This window comes from Sceloporus undulatus, chromosome 4, assembly GCF_019175285.1.
Source record: "Sceloporus undulatus isolate JIND9_A2432 ecotype Alabama chromosome 4, SceUnd_v1.1, whole genome shotgun sequence".
NCBI lineage: Eukaryota > Metazoa > Chordata > Lepidosauria > Squamata > Phrynosomatidae > Sceloporus > Sceloporus undulatus.
The window spans coordinates 122,598,863-122,619,492 of NC_056525.1; the positions used below are offsets into that span (position 1 = coordinate 122,598,863).

The window sequence follows — 20,630 nt, forward strand, 5'->3', positions numbered from 1 at the left end:
TGAGGAGCCTCTTCCTTCAGCCTATCCCTGGTGGAGCTTATATACTGGTTATTGAAATAAGAGAAGTAAGCACTCCCTAAGTGGTTACAGTGTGTAAGCTAATTGCCCCCAGCAAGCTGAGTACTCATTTTAGCAACCTATGGAAGGATGCAAGGCTGAGTGGACCTTGGAGCCCCTGGGATCAAACTCACAACCTCGTGGCTGCAGTACAGCCATTTAACCACTGCGCCACCAGGGCTCCCTCATATGATAATACATCAGTCTTAAAAATATTGTCAGATTTCTCATTTTCTCTCATCCTTGTTGTAGTGTAGATTTTATAAGACACACAAACTGATCAAGTGTGTTACACACCCCTATTCTTGAAGGTAAAGTATGGTACAGACGTAAAATATCTAATTACTTTCCTGCCAATGGGGTAGAAAGAGCTGGGGTGATTTTGATCATAAAAACAGCTCAAAGGAAGTGTATTAATCACCCTGCTCAATACATTCCACTCAAAGCCAACTAAGATTATCTTTTTGACTATGAGGTAGACTACTGGAAATCAATTATGGATTTAAGCTCTCCATCTGAGTCTGTGGCTTATTCATAACTCCCCTATCACAGTGTAAAGAACAGCGTGACTTGAGGTTGCATGCTCTCATTGAACAATTTCCTGTATGCTAACTCAGAGAGATGGCAAGCTGAAGTCCTATAAATCAAACAAGAGTAACCCCAAAGGAATAATGAAGCCACCTGTTAGAAAGAATGAGGTTCTCATCTTAGTCACTTAAGCATATGTTTAAATGGAGAGGCAATTTAAATGTGTCTTAAGGAGCATAGTTGGTACCTGATAGTTTTGCAGTAGGATGAGGCTGAGGTAGAACTCACTGAAGGCCAGTTTTAGATCTCTGATGTTCCTGTGCTGAACACGCTCCTCATGGGACAGGTGGAAGACTGGCTTTCTACGTTGCCGCAGAGTAGTAAGACCACTGGTTTCTTTCTGTGCATCCAACGTTGACTGCAATTCATTCTGCAGTGTAGCAAACCTACGCTGAGCTTCTGCAAGTTTTTCTACAGGAAGAAATATAAACAGATGTAGTCATACAGCATAATACCTAGGTTGAACATTAGAATATCTTACCAGCAACACTATATGAACATGTATCATCTTTCCTTGTGGAGGACCAAGCTTAATATCAGCAGCTGTGGGGAAAAGACTAGAGTTCTGTTGAATTTGCTTCCATTTCCAAACTTAGGTGTGAAAGTGGAGGAATTTTTTTTTGGGGGGGGGGTTGAGAGGGGACAAAATGTTCACGTATTTTATACAGTACACTGTTGTGTCTTTTCCAGACCTGCACTTAGGAAACTTTTTTAAAAACCAGAACCTTCTTCATAAGCCCAAAGCAACCAATCAGTGACAACTGAAGTCATATCATGGTTAGATTTACTTGGTAAAATGTAAAAATCAGTCAGAGTGAGGATAAAGCTTGTGTTCTCGCTGTGATTGGGGAAATGTTTTCACCCTGCTGAAAAGTCTCCTGAACAGTTGCCAAAATAAGGAGAGAAGAAATGTACTTCCCTTTTCAGCTCAGACTACTGCAAATCCTGATGGGCTTTGTTAGTGAATGTATACTGGGAAAATTGCCATCATTCTTTAGCTAGTCTTTTAATTCAAATTCAGCCTTTACTAAAACAAGCTCAGTTAGAAAGTAGGCCTTGCTTTTATGTTTAACAAATGGCTGTTTGTGTTTTATGAAGGAAAACTAGTTCCTACTTTTTATTCTTGAGCACATGGTTAGAATATGAGAGAAAAACTTTTTACTGGGAATGAATTTCCACAGAAATGGAGCAGTGACTAGAAAGGGGTGAGTCTTCTCTATCATCATCAAAACTTGCACCAAGCTGACATGGCCTGTTGACTAGATCTCAACCAGTCTGATATGGAGAGACACAAGAGTTGTGGCAATTCGCTATGATGTGTTTCTTCCCCAAACAAAAAAGGCAAAATGAGCATCAGAAAGAGAAACTTTTCTGCCAGAGCCACCAGAGACCTTAAAAAGGAAAGTACAGACCACAGAATAGAGTGTCACTATCAAAGAGAGAGGGGAAAATGGGGGGGGGGGGGAGAGCACTAGGAAAAGCACGAAGTAAAGTTTTGTGTTTTGTGTAGACAGAACAATAGTGAAAGAAAAACCCATTAGAAGGAAATAAACAGAAGAAATATAAGTTTGCGGGAAACTACTCAAGACAGAATTAAGAAAGGGATTTGCTCTGGTGGTGGATGAAAAGAAACTGAGAAGGTGGGCAGTGTCACAAGCAGTAGATGGAAGGGCCGGGGTGTTCCCACCAAGCTATTCTGCTCTAGAACTTTCTGACTGGGTACTCTGTACAGCCAGCCACAAATTCACTTGTGTGAAGCACAGAGACCACGAAGAACACGGTTAGCAGAAAGATCAGTATGGCGGGTTACAAACCGCCATAAAATACGTATTGACTACGTATTAGGGTTAGGAAGGGGCAGTGCTTCTGCACCCCCCTAACCCTAATACGTAGTCAATACGGAGAATATGGCGGCGGCCGTTCCACATGGCCGCCGCCATATTGACATAGAAGACACTGTGCGTCCGCATGTCGCGCGGCGCTTATGACATCGCAAGTGTGCCATTGGTGTCTCGTGGCATCATAACTGCGCTGCAGGAAGAAGCTCCATTTTGGAGCTTCTTTTTTGCTGCACAAGGGAGTCGCGTGGTTCGGCTGCTGCGACTCCCTCACGGAGCAAAAAGCAGCGCCGGGAGACGGCTGCAAAGCGGCGGTTTGTTACCCACCTCTATGAGTTCTAACAGACTGAATATATAAAGCAAAATATGGAAATTAACCATATGAATATAGACCCTAGTCTTAATTCTAAATGGTGCTTAGGAACAGTTCAAGATGTTAAGAGTTGTTTAGACATTTGAAAACAGTATCTATAGTGCTATCAACTTTAATTCATGGACTGGAGAATTGACTTACCTGTTTCTCTAAAATAAAAAGACTAGTTTAAAAAGTAAGTTAAAAGGGAATGTCAAGAGAGAAGAGAGCCAATTTTGTTCAAAATGCTGGAGGTGAGTACTTAAAATCACAGCGAAGTGCCACACGTTATATAGGACACCAACATAATGAACTACCAGGATCAAACTAGCTGTTAGAGAAAAGGAAGCCCTTTAGGACGTAAGTGGGCAAAGTGCTGCCTTGGGCCACACTCAACCCCGTTTGCCAGCTCAGAAAAAGTGAATTTCATTAGGAAGCCACCAGGAGATTAAATACATGGAGGAAAGGGTTATCAATGGCTATTAAACATGATGGCTATGTGTGAAGGAGGTGCCAGGCTGACCTGGCTTCAAGGCAACCAATCACGATTCAAAGACACAGTGGGGCTATGTGGGGGTGATTGCAAAGTATAAAAAGCAGGTGTATGTATCTGAGGAGATGGAGCTGAGAACTGATAGTTGGCTAAATCAGAGGAGAGTCAGTTGGGAGTGACTGTGTGCTGGATGTCTAAACTGACTGGACAGAAAGGTCTGGCATAAGTCATGCTGAATATGGTTGTATCTTTAGAACTAAAATATGGAACATGGTAAAATATTTACTATTCCACAGGATATAATAAAACACATTAATTTCTCCTGTTAACATGTTAACTCTGACTGGCTTCATTTACCCTAAATGGTGGTCACACTTACCATAAAGAACACAAAAGCTAACACATTCATTAATCCACAGTGAGATCACTGGAGATCCAGTCACCCCAAAATCCAAGGAGGGATTCTGAACCTTGAGCTAGGTTGAGAGTGGCAGGCCTCTAAGGCTAGGAACTGTGGGGCCAGCCTTGGGAAGGCCAACATTGCACTATTAACTCTGTTATTTGAGGCACTATGCTTCTGAATACCAGATGCTATGAAACACAAGCCAGATCGTGCTAGTGTGCTCAGGTTCGGGTTATGAGTTTCCCAAAGGGGATCAGGTTTGACAACTATGGAAACAGCAATCCTGGACTAGATAGGCTCTTCTTATGTTCCAATATTTTAAAAGACTTCATTTCCAACAACTGGAATAAAGTGAAATAATACTATCTGCACATAATACAGAATGCTGTCAGCACAGCCCAGGTCTCCCAGCTTAGTTACAAATTCAAAACAGGGCAAAACACGCAGCCAGCTTCTTGGTGACAGGAAACATCACACTGCCAGTAAGCCACAGGTTGAACTCAGGATGTGCTGTATTCATTATTCAAGGAACCAAATTTTAGGCACATTACTTAAGGGGGAACAAATTGGACCCTACTGTTTATCAACATTGTTCCTGTAAGCTTTCTATGTTGCGTTGTCTGAGGAAAAAATGGATACTTGAGCCATGGTTTCAAGACAGTAATTATGAAAAATACCAAATGCAAAACATGCATGCAGAGGATCAAGATATCAGAGTTTGTGTATAAAAAATGTTTCTACTTAAAATCCAGTACCTCATCTAATTCAACTGTGGCCTCAAAGTCTCAAACTCAGCCACTCAGAACAATGAATGGGAATCCAAAGCCCACCTGATGTTTGTTGTTTACTACAGACTTTGCTGCTTGCTGATTGTGTTACCAAAAGGGAAACTTCTCTGGTTAATAGATAGGAAAAGTGATACCTCCTAGGATGCTTGCCAGAATTTGTTACTGTCAATCACATTCCCAGACACTCCCTGTTAGTTCCTGGCCTGGCAAATGAACTGTCAATGCCAATGACTTCTGTAAATCTGTAAGGCTGACTGTGCAAATGGATACTCTCTATATAAACAAAAGGTCAGGTGTCAAAGGAAACTAGCAACCAACTTGTGCTTAAGGTGTCTGCAAGAAAGAGCATCACCACTGTGCTAAATCCTTCCTATAAATATTAACAGAATTGTATTCTAAACATAGCAGCTTAATGACTTGTCTATGCAGGGTTTACAGGAAGAGATTACAGGCTAAAGTCTGTCTCAAAGTCACAACACTGACCCACAAGCACTGTTGTCTTCTTCAAGCTGACAGAGGGTTAATTGTTGTGCTCAGGAGGAAATGTTCTGCTTATGCTCAGAAGTATATAAATAATTACCATTCTTAGATAACATAAAACCCATAGCCCAGGTTGAAAAAAGAAATGGTGGGGCCACTGTGCACAGAAGATGTAGAAATGCTAACAAGGGACAGTGAAAAAGCAGAATTGCTCAACACCTTCTTTGCTTCATCTTCTCTGAAAAGGAAAAAGGTACGCAACCTAAGGAAAATGGAGCAGAGGACAGAATAGGAGAAATTCAGTACAGAATAAGTAAAGAGATAGTACAGGAATACCTGATTAATCTAAATGAATATAAGTCTCCAAAACCAGATGAACTACATCCAAGGGTATTAAAAGGGCTGGCAAATGTAATATCGGAACCATTGGCAATAATTTTTGAGAGCTCCTGGAGAACAGGAGAAGTCCCAGCAGACTGGAGGAGAGCAAATGTTGTCCCCATCTTCAAAAAAGAAATAAAAGAGGATCCCAACAATTATTGTCCAGTTAGTCTGACATCAATACCAGGAAACATTCTAGAGCAGATCATTAAACAGAGAGTCTGTGAACATCTAGAAAGCAATGCCATAATCACAAAAAGTCAACACGGGTTTCAGAGAAACAAGTCATGCCAGACTAATCTGATCTCTTTTTTTGATACAATTACCAGCTTGGTAGATGAAGGGAACGCTGTGGATATAGCATATCTTGATTTCAGTAAGTCCTTTGACAAGCTTCCCCATGGTACTCTTGCAAATAAGCCTGTAAAATGTGGGCTTGGATTTGTTACATAGATTCGCAATTGGTTGACCGGCTAAACCCAAACGGTGCTCATCGATGGTTCCTCTTAATCCTGGAGAGAAGTGACCAGTGGGGTGCCATAGGGCTCTGTCCTTGGCCCACTGCTATTCAACATCTTTATCAATGACATGGATGAAGGAATAGAAGGCATGCTTATCAAAATTGCAGATGACACCAAATTAGGAGGAGTAGCTAATACCCTAGAGGACAGAATCTATTAAATGACCTTAACAAATTAGAAAGTTGGGCCAAAACTAACAAAATGAACTTCAGTAGGGAGAAATGTAAGAAATCTACCTGTACTCAGGTAGAAAAAATGAAATGCATAGATATAGGATATGGACACCTGGCTTAACGAGACTGTGTGTGAAAGGGATCTAGGAGTCCTAGTGGACCACAAGTTGAACATTGTGTGATGCAGCAGCTAAAAAGGTCAATGCTATTTTAGGCTGCATCAATAGAAGTATAGTATCTAGATCAAGAGAAGTAATAGTGCCACTCTATTCTGCCTTGGTCAGGCCTCACCTGGAATCCTGTGTCCACCACATTTGAAAAAGGATGTTGACAAATTGGAGTGTATCCAGAGAAGGGTGAAGAATGGTTAAGGGTCTGGAAACCATGCCTTATAAGGAAAGACTTAGGAAGCTGGGTATGTTTATCCTGGAGAAGATACACTTAAGAGGTGATATAATAGCCCTGTTTAAGTATTTGAGGGTTGCCACATTGAAGATGGAGCAAGCTTGTTTTCTGCTGCTCCAGAGACTAGAACACAGAACAATGGATGCAAGCTACAGGAAAAGAGATTCTAGCTCAACATTAAGAGGAACTTCCTGACAGTAAGAGCTGTTCAACAGTGGAACACACTCCCTCAGATAGTGGTAGAATCTCCTCCTTTGGAGGTCTTTAAACAGAGGCTGGATGGCCATCTGTTCGCGATGCTTTAATTGTGAGTTCCTGAATGGCAGTGGTTGGACTGGATGGCCCTTGTGTTCTCTTCCAACTCTATGATTCTACTTGACACAACTCCTTTGCCGGTGTAACATTTGTGTGTGATCCTTAGGCTCATACACTCCCCTCTTCTGTTAGCACAGCAGCAAGATCAGAAGGTTTCACCTATAAACTAATCAGACTTGCTCACCATATTCCAACTTGGTGTGAGGTAAAAGGATAAAGAAAAAAACTTTTGACTGAAACTGACCTTCTACCATGCTTCCAAGGAACCCAGCCACCTGCCTAAAAGGCTGACTGACAAAATGATACAAATTTTAGCTAGCTTTGTGGTTCCATCCAAAGCTTAAATAAAATGAGAAATAATTCAATGAAGTATGACTTGAATATTTGAAATATTCAACTGTATTATTTAAAAGTTTTGCCTCGTGTACATTCTTCTGAAAATATGGCAATTTTAAACCCTTTGGGTTTTTACTCCATAAACTCAGAACCTAATTGTAATTTCAGACTAAAGTGACTCTTGCATCCCACAAAGATCCACATGCTTCTTAAGCACTCATGATATCACTTGCACAGCTTATTTAAAAACCCAGAGTACACAGAGAGGCATTCAGATGCTACCCCACAACCACAGAAAGGCCCTGCCTTAACAGTATGGCAATTTGCACCCCAAAAGCTTCTAGAAATACTGTAAATAATTAGCTTGAGTGGAAAACACTGTTCAAGTTACAGAGCAAGAAATAGAAAGACCTTAATGAAATGCTCAAGCTCTGTAATGGAGAGTATGCATGCTTCAGTAACTCACCCTACAGACTTCTAAAAACATAAGCAAAGCAGGCTGAAACAAAAGCCAAGCAAGCCAAATGACCTGATGTCTCACAGTCATGGTTAAGTAGGCAAAGAATGATTTTATAAAATACATTGGCGTTTATCACACTGAGGTTATTGGAGCTAAGATCGGGGGTTGAACAAAGCAAACTGACATTATAGCGTGACTGGCTGCCCTTCCGAATCGAGGGGGAATCGAATCCAAGGCAAGTCACGTGATGCGGATTCAGACAAAGCACAGTGAGTGCAAATTGTATTACCACACCGGGGCATACCATGCGGATTCAACGATTCAAATTGGGACCCTTGCGCATGCTCAGTGAGGCTCTGAAGGCATCCTGAACCTTTGCACTTCCAGGGTGAAGAAGGGGGCCTGGTTCCACTTTCACGTGAATGACAGCGTCACCTTTCTTCCTCCCTTCTATTTTCCCATCCCTGGCAGCCAAATTCAAAGAGGTCCTCCGTGTCAGAGCCCCATCCATTTCATCCACATCTATATCTATCCTCCTGTCAGTCTCCTCATCTATTTTATCTATATCAATCCTTCTCTTTGTAACAGTTGCCTTCTCTTAAGTTGCATCCACACTGGAGAGATAATCCGGTTTAACTCCACTTTAACTGTCCTGGCTCAGTGCTATGGAATTCTGGGAACTATAGTGTCCTGAGACATTGAGCCTTCTCTAGCAGAAAGCTCTGGTGCCTCAGCAAACTAATAACATCATTATTATTATTATTATTATTATTATTATTATTATTTTAAAATAATAAATTTAATGTCTCCTGTCCACGTTAAAACGTGAATGCATTTATTCAGGGGGGAGCACCGGAAGCAAATGGGGCAAAATTGCAGCACAGCATCATGAGAAATTTGCAACCCGGGGGTTTTGTGGTGATGTTCCAGAGCACAAGTAAAGTGTCATTCCACACCAGACCAATTCACAGTGAATTCGAAGCGAGCCTCAATGCGAATCCTGTCAACTCACTTATTTAGCAGACTCTCTCAAATGAGGAGCCAGTAAGGATTCAATCCAGAAGCACCACGGAAGCGCCACAGGAGGAGCTCCCATTGAAAGGAACCAGGTGTGAAAATACATTAACGTTATAACGTGAATTTGCATTGCTTGATCTGCAATCACCCTGGATCTGAGCTGGAAAAACCCCATTTGATAAACGCCATTGACTGTGTATTGTTAAGCCACTGTTTCCAGACCAAAGTGTCAGCATAATCAAGCCAAAGATTAAGATTCTTGCACTCCCCCCCCATAGATAAAGATATGCATCTTACCCGAATAAAATGTGTTTATTTTGGCAAGTTCCTTCTCGCATGTTTGAAAGAATTTTTCTTCAAACTTGGCAAAATACCTCTTCACTGTGTCTTCATCTGTGACTGGAAGAGGAAAGAGAGTAAACAAATGAACAAAATCCATGAGAAAGAATGAAGACAACATAAATCCATCCAGTAAATGTATCTGAGGAAATAGACTGAAGGCTAGGAAAACTCATGCTGCCAACTTCTTTCTTTCAGTTAGTCTCAAAGGTCCTACCAGATCTCTCTACATACTGATTCTACAGACTAACACATCTGCATCTTTGAACTCTACATAAATCAATGTTACTTTTAACCTTAATCTTATGGAGTAGTAACTGTGAAAATGCTTTTCCGGAAGACAAACTTTGTTGTTGTGCCCCTTGAAGTCACCAACTTATGTCAACCCTAAGGCAAACCTTGTTGTTGTTGTTGCCTTTGTTTCCAACTTATGACAGGGTTTTCCTGGCAAGTTTTTTTTCCAGAGCGGGTTTGTCATTGCCATCCTCTGAGGCTGAGAGAGTATGGTTTGCCCAACATCACTAAGTGGGTAGTATTGGCTGAGCCAAGATTCAAACTGTAGTCTCCAGAGTCATAGTCCAATGCTCAAACCACTACAGGGTTTCCTTGGCAAAATCTGGCCAGAGTAGGCTTGCCATTGCCTTCCTCTGAGGATGAGTGTGTTTGTATTGCCCAAGATCATTACATGTGTTTCTATGGCTGAGTGGGGATTTAATCCCTGGTCTCAGAATCATAGTTCAAGACTGACATCATTCTCTCCCCCCCCACACACACACACACCAGGGATGTAGCTGGGGGGAGAATCTTGGGGTCCGGACCCCCCCTTCCATTAGAAAAATGAATGATGTGTGCTGCTGCGCCACTGCACCCAAGCCCCATTATAATGGTGGCACTTAGTCTGGACCCCCCCTTCCTAAAATCCTGGCTACGTCCCTGCTCACACACACATACACACACAGAGAACAGAAAAATTGTCAAGAAAAATAAAATCAGACACCCAGAGGAAACAAAATTCTTCAACCTCAATGGGTACTTCTCTCTGAAGTTTTCCCACTGCAACTGTTTAACTCAGTGGTTCACAAACTGTTGAGCACAACCCTCGGGGGTGCATGCAATAATTCATAGGGGTGTGTGTGCAAGAAATTGCTTGGCCTTCCATGTCATCCTCCTTCTTTGGGGAGAAGAGAGAGAAGGAAGACAACACTAAAGGAGATCTGTGTGCCTGAGGTACAGCAGGGCTGTGTTGGTGGCAGTGGTGGCAGCTCATTTTCCCCTTGCTCTTGTTATCGCCATATACTTTCCTGTCAAAAGGAGGTCCATACCTCCTTTTCTCACCTTGGCACTCTAATGCTTGCACCTCAGTCTCATGAGACCTCCGTCACATCCACTACCAGTCTACAAGGCTTCCCCCTACACCTTCTAGGGTGATGCCACTGCTGCAGAAATATCCTACAGGATCATCATTCTGGGCAGCGGTGTGTGTGGGGGAAGGCTTTCAATTCAGCGGCAAAAGTGCTGTGGGAGCAGCCTGAGAGCAAGGAGGCATCATGGTGCCAAGGTGGGAAAAGGAAGTAAGGGCATCTCCTCTCTGCGTTGTTTGTTCCTCTTCAATCCTTCTAAAAGTATTATTATAAAATGAACAGTATTTGTTTTGCAAATGAAATGTTTAGAAGGAGATGAAAATTACTGTTCCACCAGCTATGATAACAGCAAGAACCAGCCTCTATCACTACACAGAGTACAAAAAAAAAAAGAAATTGCAATGACAATTATTGTCTCTGGATTTCACAAAAACATCATTAACAGTGAAGAACATCAACAGTGTGTGTTTATAAAATGTTAAAATATGAATATACATAAATGTGCAAATGAAAATACGCACACATGTTGCGCTCAACATGGGGTGGGGACAACAGCTGCATGCAGATATAAAGGGATTGACAGATGTAAAGTCTGAGAACTACTGGTTTAACTGTTGCAGTGGGAAGGTGTTAAGGAAATGCCAAAATAATTCAGCCAGACTGCTGACTGAGATGGTTATAAGGACCATATAACTCCCATGTTGAAACAGCTTACTGATTCTTGATCTGTTTCTGGGCTCTATTTAAAGTGCTGACTATGACCTATAAAGCCCTGGATCCTGGCTTGGATCCAGACTATCTGAAAGTCCTTATCTACCCATATGAGTCTGTCCAAGTGTTATATTTGGTGGGAGAGGCGAGACTTGCTCTCCATCATGCCACTCTCCTAGGCTTGTCTGGTTAAGAAGCAGAAGAGAACCTTCTCAGTGGTTTCCCCTATAGACCCCCCCCCCAGGCATGACGACAACAACAACAAAGTACACATTGGCTTGATTATCTGTTGATGGTCCACCCACACACGCTAAGTGCCTCAGTTACTGCTGCAATGCACTGTGGCTTTGATTAAAGATCGTTGACATATGTCACTTTGATATATGTACATGGGTGAGACAAAGGAATGTGGAAAAAACAAGATTGCAATGTTAAAGTAACATTTGAGAACTGATATGCAAAATACATGCCCTTGTGCACCCAAGAGGGTTGGCCTCCCAGATAACAGAGACGGCTAAGTAAACATCATTGGAGAACTGTAAAATTGTAAGCATTTGGCTCTTGAATACTTGCCAGTACTAAGAACACTGATGTATTTATGTTTTGTATTATGTAATTAATCAAGATTTCTATTTGCATTTGACTTGAAAACTGGACCTGTGGAGCACATCCCATATTTTTAATAAGTGATATATATGGGCAGGGTGGGTGGATGTTGCTGTTAAAATGCATGTGCTGTTAACCATCCTCGACACACCAAATGGTAAGGTGGGGTAAAAATATTATAATAAATATCAAGTAAGGTGCTCACTGCAATTTTGTGCCAATACAAATACAAGAACTCCTCACTGAAAGATTCTGAACGTATTATGTATAAAAAGCTCAGCCCCTTTTCATGATTATACAGAAAAAAATAAAATGATTACAGTACTTAACAACTAAAAGACATTTCATGTATCCGAAGATTCTGTATTCCGTGAAATGTAAAACTGAATGTCAGCACAGCTAATAATTCTGGAACAAGGCCAGAGTCAGGTTGGAAAGGGCCGTTCACCCCCTTATAACAAAGTACATTTCATCTCTTGAACGCTGACAAAAGGGAACACAGTGGACCCTTGTTATATGCTGGGGTTTGGTTCCAAGATCCCCTGTGTATAACAAAATCGGTGTATGCTCAAGTCTCATTAAATATAATGGTATAGCAAAATGGTGTCCCTTATAAAAAATGGAAAATCAAGGTTTGATATTTGAAATTTATACTTTTTTGGACATTTTCAAACCGTTTACGCTTGAATCCATATACAGTATAAAAAATCCATGTATAAGAAGGGCCGACTGTGTGTGTGTGTGTGTGTGTGTGTTATCTTGCCTCAACTGAAGGCTAGGCTGGCCCTCTCTCCACTTGCTTTTCATTGGCAAACTAAGATATTTTTATTTAAGCAGACATTTAATATATAATCATACCAGGATGTTTTTTTTTATGGAGGATGTGTGTTTTAGTCATGTCTTTTAATTTTTCCATATTTTAATGTAATTTTATACTGTTTTTAGATGATGTTAACTGTTTTAATTTTTACTGTAATTTTTCCAAAATGTTTTTTTTAATCTGTACACTATCTTGGGTCCCTTCTGGGAGAAAGGTGGCATACAAATGAAATAAATAAATGAAATTAATACATACAGCATTTTTTTCAAAATAAATAATAGACTACCATAACAGACTATACATCACATCAAGCAATTTCTAAAAAATTATAAACCACTAAAATGTTGTCCACAATTGCAACTAACACAGCCCATGCACTTCCAGGGTCACAGATGCTCAGTTGTGCGCCTTAGGGTTAATATAGATTGCTAGTCACATACTAGTCATCATTTAATTACTGAATACTATGGGATTTTCTGTTGCTTTCCTTGTTCTGCCCTCTATTTTGCAAATGCTCTTTGCCACCAACTTCATGGAGTCGCTAAGCAACATAATACTCTAGACACACAAGGAAGTGTGGCTGGCAGCTGGCCACACTTCCTGGGTTGTGTTATGTCCATGATTATTTTCAAGTGGAAGAAGCAGCAGGTTTTGAAGATGCTCTGCATGCTCTATAGGAGCTTGTACAAAGTTAAAGAATAGACCGCACCCCCTCCAATCACATTGCATATAATTAATGTAAGAAACCATATTCAGTCCTTCCAACACACTGAAAAGCAATGCAACTTATTACTCCCTCCCCATGAGTAATGCAACATCTTGCATTTTCTCCAACTTGAATGAGTAAGAAAACAAATTAATTGTATAAAGTAACATTAGAATCCTGGTTTACAAAAAGATTTCTGAACTCCTGGTGAGACAAAAAGAACCCTAAGAGAATTCAATGCAAATTCAGCATGTTAAGTGAGTATGAAGTACTGGCTAACTGTTTTCAAAGATTAAAAAATACCAAGAACTGTCATCCTGAAGCAAGTATACCCCCACATCAAATTTTTGGGATAGGTCCCATGCATTTCCACATGTGCATGAGTATGATGAGGCAGGAAAAATAGTGGCTATCCCAAGGCTCTCTGGTGGGTGTTGATTGAAGTTATACACCAATTTGAAGCTCATACCTCTGCCACTATATAGCATGAGCTGTGCAGATTTATGCAAACATATACTGACAGTCCGGGGGGGGGGGGGATTCAATACAAAGCAAAAAAAAGCTCTGATTTTATAATAATAGCTACTGCATAACTATAGGCGTAAACAGCTAATAGAGTTGGCTTAAATTAAAGCTAAACTGTACAAAGACGCTTTCATAATTCAATTTTTAATCCAGTTTTCACACAGATACACTATTTACTGGAGCCAACTAAAGTACAAGCAAGATAATCTGCCAACAAAAATGTCTCTTTACTGTCCTATAGTTCAATACCTAACTGTGCTGGAGTTGTGTTGCCCAAGGCTACTGTGACATTATTTTGTCAAAGAGCAGGGACAAGGAGGCAAAGGCCTTTCTACGCTGCCAAAAAGCTGCCCTGGGTTAACTGTTCCATGACGATGGTAGAGTTGTCAAAAGTACCTATTACAGCTTTCAAAAGAAACCTTTTTCTCTTCTAATTATATTTTTTAGTGTTTGCCACCAATAGGGCAATCTGAGGAAATCAATCAACATTGCAGGCTTTGTTGGTATCTCTCATGGTTGTGTAATGTGGAACAGATCCAACCAGATGGATAAATAAGTTCTTTTTTTATACTTGTTATTAAGATTTTCCCACATACTGTATTATAAAGTGCTTTCCAGAGATATCACCCAGACATCTGTAAATTCCCTTAAATTATATATTTCTTTTTAATCTTTATGTTCCAGTTTTTTTTCATCTTGCCTTATCTTGTTGTTTATAGTTAGTTGACATAATTGTTTTATATCTCGATTAGTATTCAAGTACAAAAATAAACAAAATGGTGACAAGAGGCTCCTTATCTTGTAGTTCTGTAGAGACAACATGGAAGAAGTATGTCCTGGGATCCAGTCCCCCACAAGGGCCATCCAGCCCAACCCCATTCGCGCCATGCAGGAAATCACAATCAAAGCATCCCCGACAGATGCCATTCAGTCTTGTTTGAAAGACCTCTAAGGAAGGAGACTCCACTACACTTCAAGGGAGTTTGTTCCACTTTCAACACCCCTTACTGTCAGGATGTTCCTCCTAATGTTGAGGTGGAATCCTCTTTCCTGAGCTTGCATCCATTGCTCGGGTCCTAGTCCTCGAGCAGCAGAAAACAAGCTGCTCCTCCTCAATATGACATCCCTTCAAATGTTTAAACAGGGCTATCGGACCTATATCCTTGCAGTATAGTTTCAGGCTTATACTGGGTCGCTTTGGTGGATGATCTTCACTGAACCAAAGTGGGCACCTGATAGGTTCAGTTAATTTATTTTATTTTTATTTATTGTTTTGTTTTGTTACTGATCAAAGTATCCTTCTAGATCCATTCTGGATATGACTGGATCCGAGAACATCCTTCTTCTTTGTTGGTCTACAAAGCATAAAAATAGGCAAGGGAGATAACAAATCATGTGAGATTCAAGAAACACCATTACTATAATTAACAAACCCCCCCCAAAAAAAAACAGAAAGAAAAAAAAGTTATGCGCAAGACAAAGGAATACAAGAAGTGAAATTATTGATCTGCATGAATCAGGCTAAACTACTATAAGTCCGCGCTACATGTGCAAAGAATGGGAAGAAGGAAAGCCCCCCAAACGTAATAACAAACTAAATTTAAGATTCACAAGAAGTGATTGCGGGTTTTGGGGGGGGGGGAGAAGAGAGACTCGTAACATTAAAAATATTGTGCACTCATGTCAACTGGCAGGTCATCAACTCACAACTGGGTCACATTCTATCGACAATGGATCTAAAATGGCCTCTAAGGAGAGAGCAGAAGGTGGCTGTGTTTTGGAAGTCATATTTGACTATGGCCTGACAGACAGCCAAAATAAGCGCTTCGAGTCCACAGTTGGAGTATGGTGGTTTCAATGATCATGCGTCCTAAAGAGTCCAGAAGTCGCACCAAAGCCACGCTCCAGCCCTAGGGACCAGAGCGTGGCTTTGGTGTGGCTTCTGGACTCTTAGGACGCATGCATAATTGAAACACCATACCTCCACTGTGACTCGAAGCAGCTTTATTTTGGCTGTCTGTAACAGGCCTATGACTGCTTTTTTTTGGGGGGGGGGGGCATGTATAGGGGCTTTTGTTTCTTTTTGCTCATGTGCTCTCTATGCTCAGGGTCTAAGGGGGCAGGGCTTCTGCTGAGTCACTGACAGAGCTTGAAGCACTTAGAAAAAGAAATGGTCAACATGAATTTCTCAAAAATAAAACATGCGAGACTAATCTTCTATCTTTTTCTGACAAAGTTACAAACTTGGTAGATAGTGAATGCTATGGATGTAGCATAACTTGATTTCAGTAAAACCTTTGACAAGGTCTCCCATGATAGTCTTGCAAACAAGTTAGATGTGGATTAGACAATGCAATCATTAGGTGAATCTGGTTGACTGGCCAACCTCAAAGGCTGTTCATCAATGGCTCTCTTGGAGAGAAGTGACTTGGGTGCTACAGGGTTCTATCCTGGGTTCAGTGCAATTCTACATCTTTCTAAGTGACTTGTATGATGGAATAGAATGCACGCTTATCAAAGTTGGTCATGATACCAAATAAGGAGGAGTAACTAATACCTCAGAGGACAAGATCAGAATTCAAAATGGCCTGAACAGATAAGGGACCATGGCCAAAATTACCAAAATGACATCAACAGGGAGAAATGTAGGATACTACACTTGGACATAAAAAAAATGAAATGCACAGTTATAGGATGGGTGACACCTGGTTTGCCATGTGGATGGGATCTAGGAGTTTTAGTAGGCTACAAGCTGAATGATTCTATCATTCTATGAATCTGAGCCAACAGTGTGATGCAGCTGATGAAAAAGCCAATCCAATTCTAGGCTGCATCAATATGAGTATAGAGGGCCCTTGAATTTGCTGGGTTTTGGATCCAAGACCCTTTCCCCCTATAGATACCAAAATTTGTGGATGTTCAAGTCCTATTATATACAATGGCATAATAAAATGATGCCCTTTAAATAAAGTGGAAAAATCAAGGTTTGCTTTTTTGCTTTTTTTTTTTTTTTTTTAATTCAAGCCATAGAAGTTTTGAATTCATGGGTGCAGAATCTGTGGATATGGAAGGCCATTTGTATAGTGTCTAGATCGAGAAAAGTAACAGTACCACTCTATTCTGCTTTGGTCAGACCTCACCTGGAATTCTTGTCTAGTTCTGGGAATCACAATTCAAGAACAATACAGTTGGCCTTCCTTATCCACAGATTTTTTATCCATAAATTCAAGCATTCACAGCTTGAAAATATGCAAAGAAGTATAAATACCAAATAGCAAACCTTGATTTTGCCATTTTATATAAGTGACACCATTTTGCTATCCCATTTGAGCATCCATGAATCTGGATTCTGGAACCAAACCCCAGGGGATAATAAGGGCCCACTGTATTGGCAAGCTGGAGTGTGTCCAAAGGAGGGAAACCAGAATGGTAAAAGATCTTGAAACCATGCCCTATGAGGGCTGACTTAGTAAACTGGGTATGTTTAGCCTGGAGAAGAGAAGTTTAAGAGGTGACATAATTGCCATGTTTAAATATTTGAAAGGATGTCATTTTGAGGATGGTGCAAGCATGTTTTTCGCTGCTCCAGAGACTAGGACACAGAGCAATAGATTAAAACTATAGGGAAAAATTCCACCTAAACATTAAGAATTTAACTTTCTGAAAGTAAGAGCTCAATGGAATATGCTCCCTCAGGGTATGGTAGAGTCTCCTTCTTCTGAGATTTTTAACAGGAGGCTGGATGGCCACTTGTCAGGGGTGCACTGGTTGTGTATTCCTGCACAGAAGACAGTTTGACTGGATAGCTCTTGTGGTCTCCTCCAATTATATGATTCTATGGATGACAGTACCAACAAAAATAAAGGTTATTGATTAATATGTGGTGAAGGAGAAAGTGAAAGACACAAGCAGAAGAATCAGATATGTTATAGGACAAGGTAAGAACCAGAGTTTGAAACCACTGAAGATTATTTAATGTACCAGTACACAAACTTTACAACAACAGCATGAACAGTATATGAATAGGCTGTGTAGTGTCATGAATAGAGTACAGGATTGGGACTTGAGAAATATAGGTTCTATACTGAGTCATGACGCTCACTCTCTCCCAGTCTCACAAGATTTTTTTAAGAATAAGAAGAGGAAACTCATCTATATCATTCTGAGCTTGCTGTAGGAAATGCAGGGTAAAACTGTACCTACTAAATAACACACAGGGACACACAAAAATGCAAGTGAGATATGCAGAAGGTAAACTGAATCTATGATCTTTGGGTGGTTTATAGTATAATGGAAAGGATGTCTAACTCTTCTTCAAAAACCAAATCTGTCTGCCTCTATGAATTACACTACTGAAGTGAAAGAGCATTTGGGATCATGGACAAGCTTCTTGAGAAGGTAAGGAAGACAATGTGCCCTCTTGATCCTTGCCCATCATGGTTGACCGTCCAGGGTGGGGCTGCAGTAAGAACATTATTACAATCCATAATTAATGCATCCTTCAGGGAGGGGAAATTTCCATACAAATTAAAACATGCAGTGGTCAAACCGCTTTTTTAAAAAAAAAAACACCCTGGACCCCCTGGTGAGAAACAATTATAGACCGGTCTCCATTCTACCATTTTTGGGCAAAGTGATCAAGAGGGCAGTTGCCTTCCAACTCCCAGTTGTCTTGGATGAAGCCAATTATCTGGACCTATTTCAAACCGGCTTCAGGGCGGGATAAGGAGTTGAGACTGCCATGACCACCTTAGTTGATGATCTCCATCTGGGCATCAACAGGGGAAGTGTGACCCTGTTGGTGCTCTTGGACATCTCAGCGGCATTCGATACCATAGACCATGGTATCCTTCTGGAATGCCTGAGGGAATTAGGAATTGGAGGTACTGCGCTCCAGTGGCTCCATTCCTACCTCTCGAACAGATTCCCGATGGTAATGCTGGGGGACAGCTGCTCTTCCAAAAGAGAACTGACATCTGGCGTCCCTCAGGGCACCATCCTGTCTCCAACACTGCTTAACATGAAGCCACTGGGAGAGATCATCTGGAGACATATTTGAGTGTTATCAGTACGCTGATGACACCCAAATATGCTTCTCTATGCCTCCGACTGCTACAGTGACTAAAGATGGCATCTCTCCTCTGAATGCTTGCCTGGAGTCGGTAATGGGCTGGAAGAGGGGGGAAAACCTCAAATTGAATCCAGATAAAATGGAGGTACAGTGGACTCTTGTTATACGCTGGGGTTTGGTTCCAAGATCTCCCGTGTACAACAAAATCCATGTATGCTCAAGTCCCATTAACTATAATGACATAGCAAAATGGCGTCCCTTATAAAAAATGGAAAGTCAAGGTTTGATATTTAAAATTTATACCTTTTTTGAACTTTTTAAAACCGTGGATGCTTGAATCCATGTATAAACAATCTGTGTATAACAGTTGTTCCCAACCTGTGGGTTGGGACCCCTTTGGGAGTCGCCTAAGACCATTGGAAAACACCTATTTAATTATAGTTATGAAGTAGCAACGAAAATAATTTCATGGGTTTGGGTCACCACAACATGAGGAACTGTATTAAAGGGTCACGGCATTAGAAAGGTTGGGAACCACTGGTGTATAAGAAGGGCCGACTATACTAGCAATAGGTACTCTAGGACCGGGGAAGGAAATCTGTCAGATCTGGCACTCAAAACAAGTTATTTTGTGTGGCACTCTTCAATTCTAATTGCACTTCTTTTGAACCAGCTTCAGTAGATGGAAACTAATATTCCAGTAAAACCCTAAGTTCATCCCACTAGCTTGAAAACTGCTCATTGTTAGTTTACAGCACAGGAGCTGTGCTACTTGTCTCTACTAATATTACAGGAAAAACACTGTAAGCAGACACATATCTTGTGTACCTATATTAGTTTATGAAAGAGCTTGGGGGAGAGGAAATAAAAATGTTTCCTTAAGTAGAAAATAGTACGCCAAGGGCTCAAATAATGCAGTTCCACAAAGAAATAATAATTTTGATTGCACTGATAAACCCTTTTTAAAATTCACAGGGAACAACATTTCTGGGAAGTGAAACCCACTGAAATACTCAGCAAAGAACAAAGAAGGAAAAAAGTTGTTTTGGAGAAATGAACTGTTTGCTCATATTGTTTCAGATACAAAAGCAGACTGTAAACAACCCCCACATGTTTGCAAAGATATTAAAAGGAAAAGAACCAGAAAAAAAAAGTTGTCCACAGAATGGAAAGCCTCCAGGAAGAACAAAATCTTGTGGTTCTGCCAAATTCCTTACCTTGTTTTTAAGACTGGGTGGCCCAGATTTGACTTTTTGACTCCATACAGATTTTGCCTGAGTTGGTTTTAATGTTCTCGATTTCCTTATTGATTGAACTGCAATCCCCCAGATGCATGCATACCATCAACACAATATTTCCTTTCAGATACTGTTGCCACTTTCGTTCAATTTTGCAACAATTTTGTCTGCAGCCAAGTCATAGGCTAGGGCAGTGACAGCAAGCCTTTTAGGGGCCGAATGCCCAAACTAAAAGTACTTCCTGCACTGGGTATTACCTGGTGCTGGGACTTCTCCCCTTCGGAGGCAGGACTTCTGGGACCGGACGTCTTCCTCCCATCCTCCTGGGCCTTCAGTTGCCTCTCCAGAGACAGCTGAAGGCCTGGTGGGGGAGAGGAGGAGGAGGAGGAGGAGGAGGCAGACGCCTCTTCCTCCCCCTCTCCCCACACTATCCCCAGTCTTCAGCATCTGGAGAGGCAGATTGAGGCTGGGGAAGGGGAAGGGGAAGGGGAAGGAAGGGGCACACCTCTCCCTCCTCCATCCTCCATGCCATCCTCGGCCTTCAGCTACCTCCAAAGAAGCAGCCTGAGGCCGGGGAGGGTTGGGAAGGGGGAGGAGGAAGAGGTGTGTGCCCCTTCCTTCCCCTTCCCCAGCCTCAATCTGCCTC

The 20,630-nt window shown here is 41.2% G+C and overlaps 1 protein-coding gene across 1 annotated transcript in view; it reads right to left on the reverse strand.

Moving 5' to 3' along the window:
* The window catches only part of XPR1 (xenotropic and polytropic retrovirus receptor 1), a 123,666-nt gene that overhangs the window by 56,057 nt on the left and 46,979 nt on the right, over positions 1 to 20,630 (reverse strand). The window contains exons 3-4 of the mRNA XM_042461593.1: positions 8,905 to 9,006; positions 833 to 1,056 (exon numbers count right to left, since the gene is read on the reverse strand). Of these exons, the coding sequence (XP_042317527.1) occupies positions 833 to 1,056; positions 8,905 to 9,006 (326 nt within the window). The remainder of the gene's footprint in view (positions 1 to 832; positions 1,057 to 8,904; positions 9,007 to 20,630) is intronic.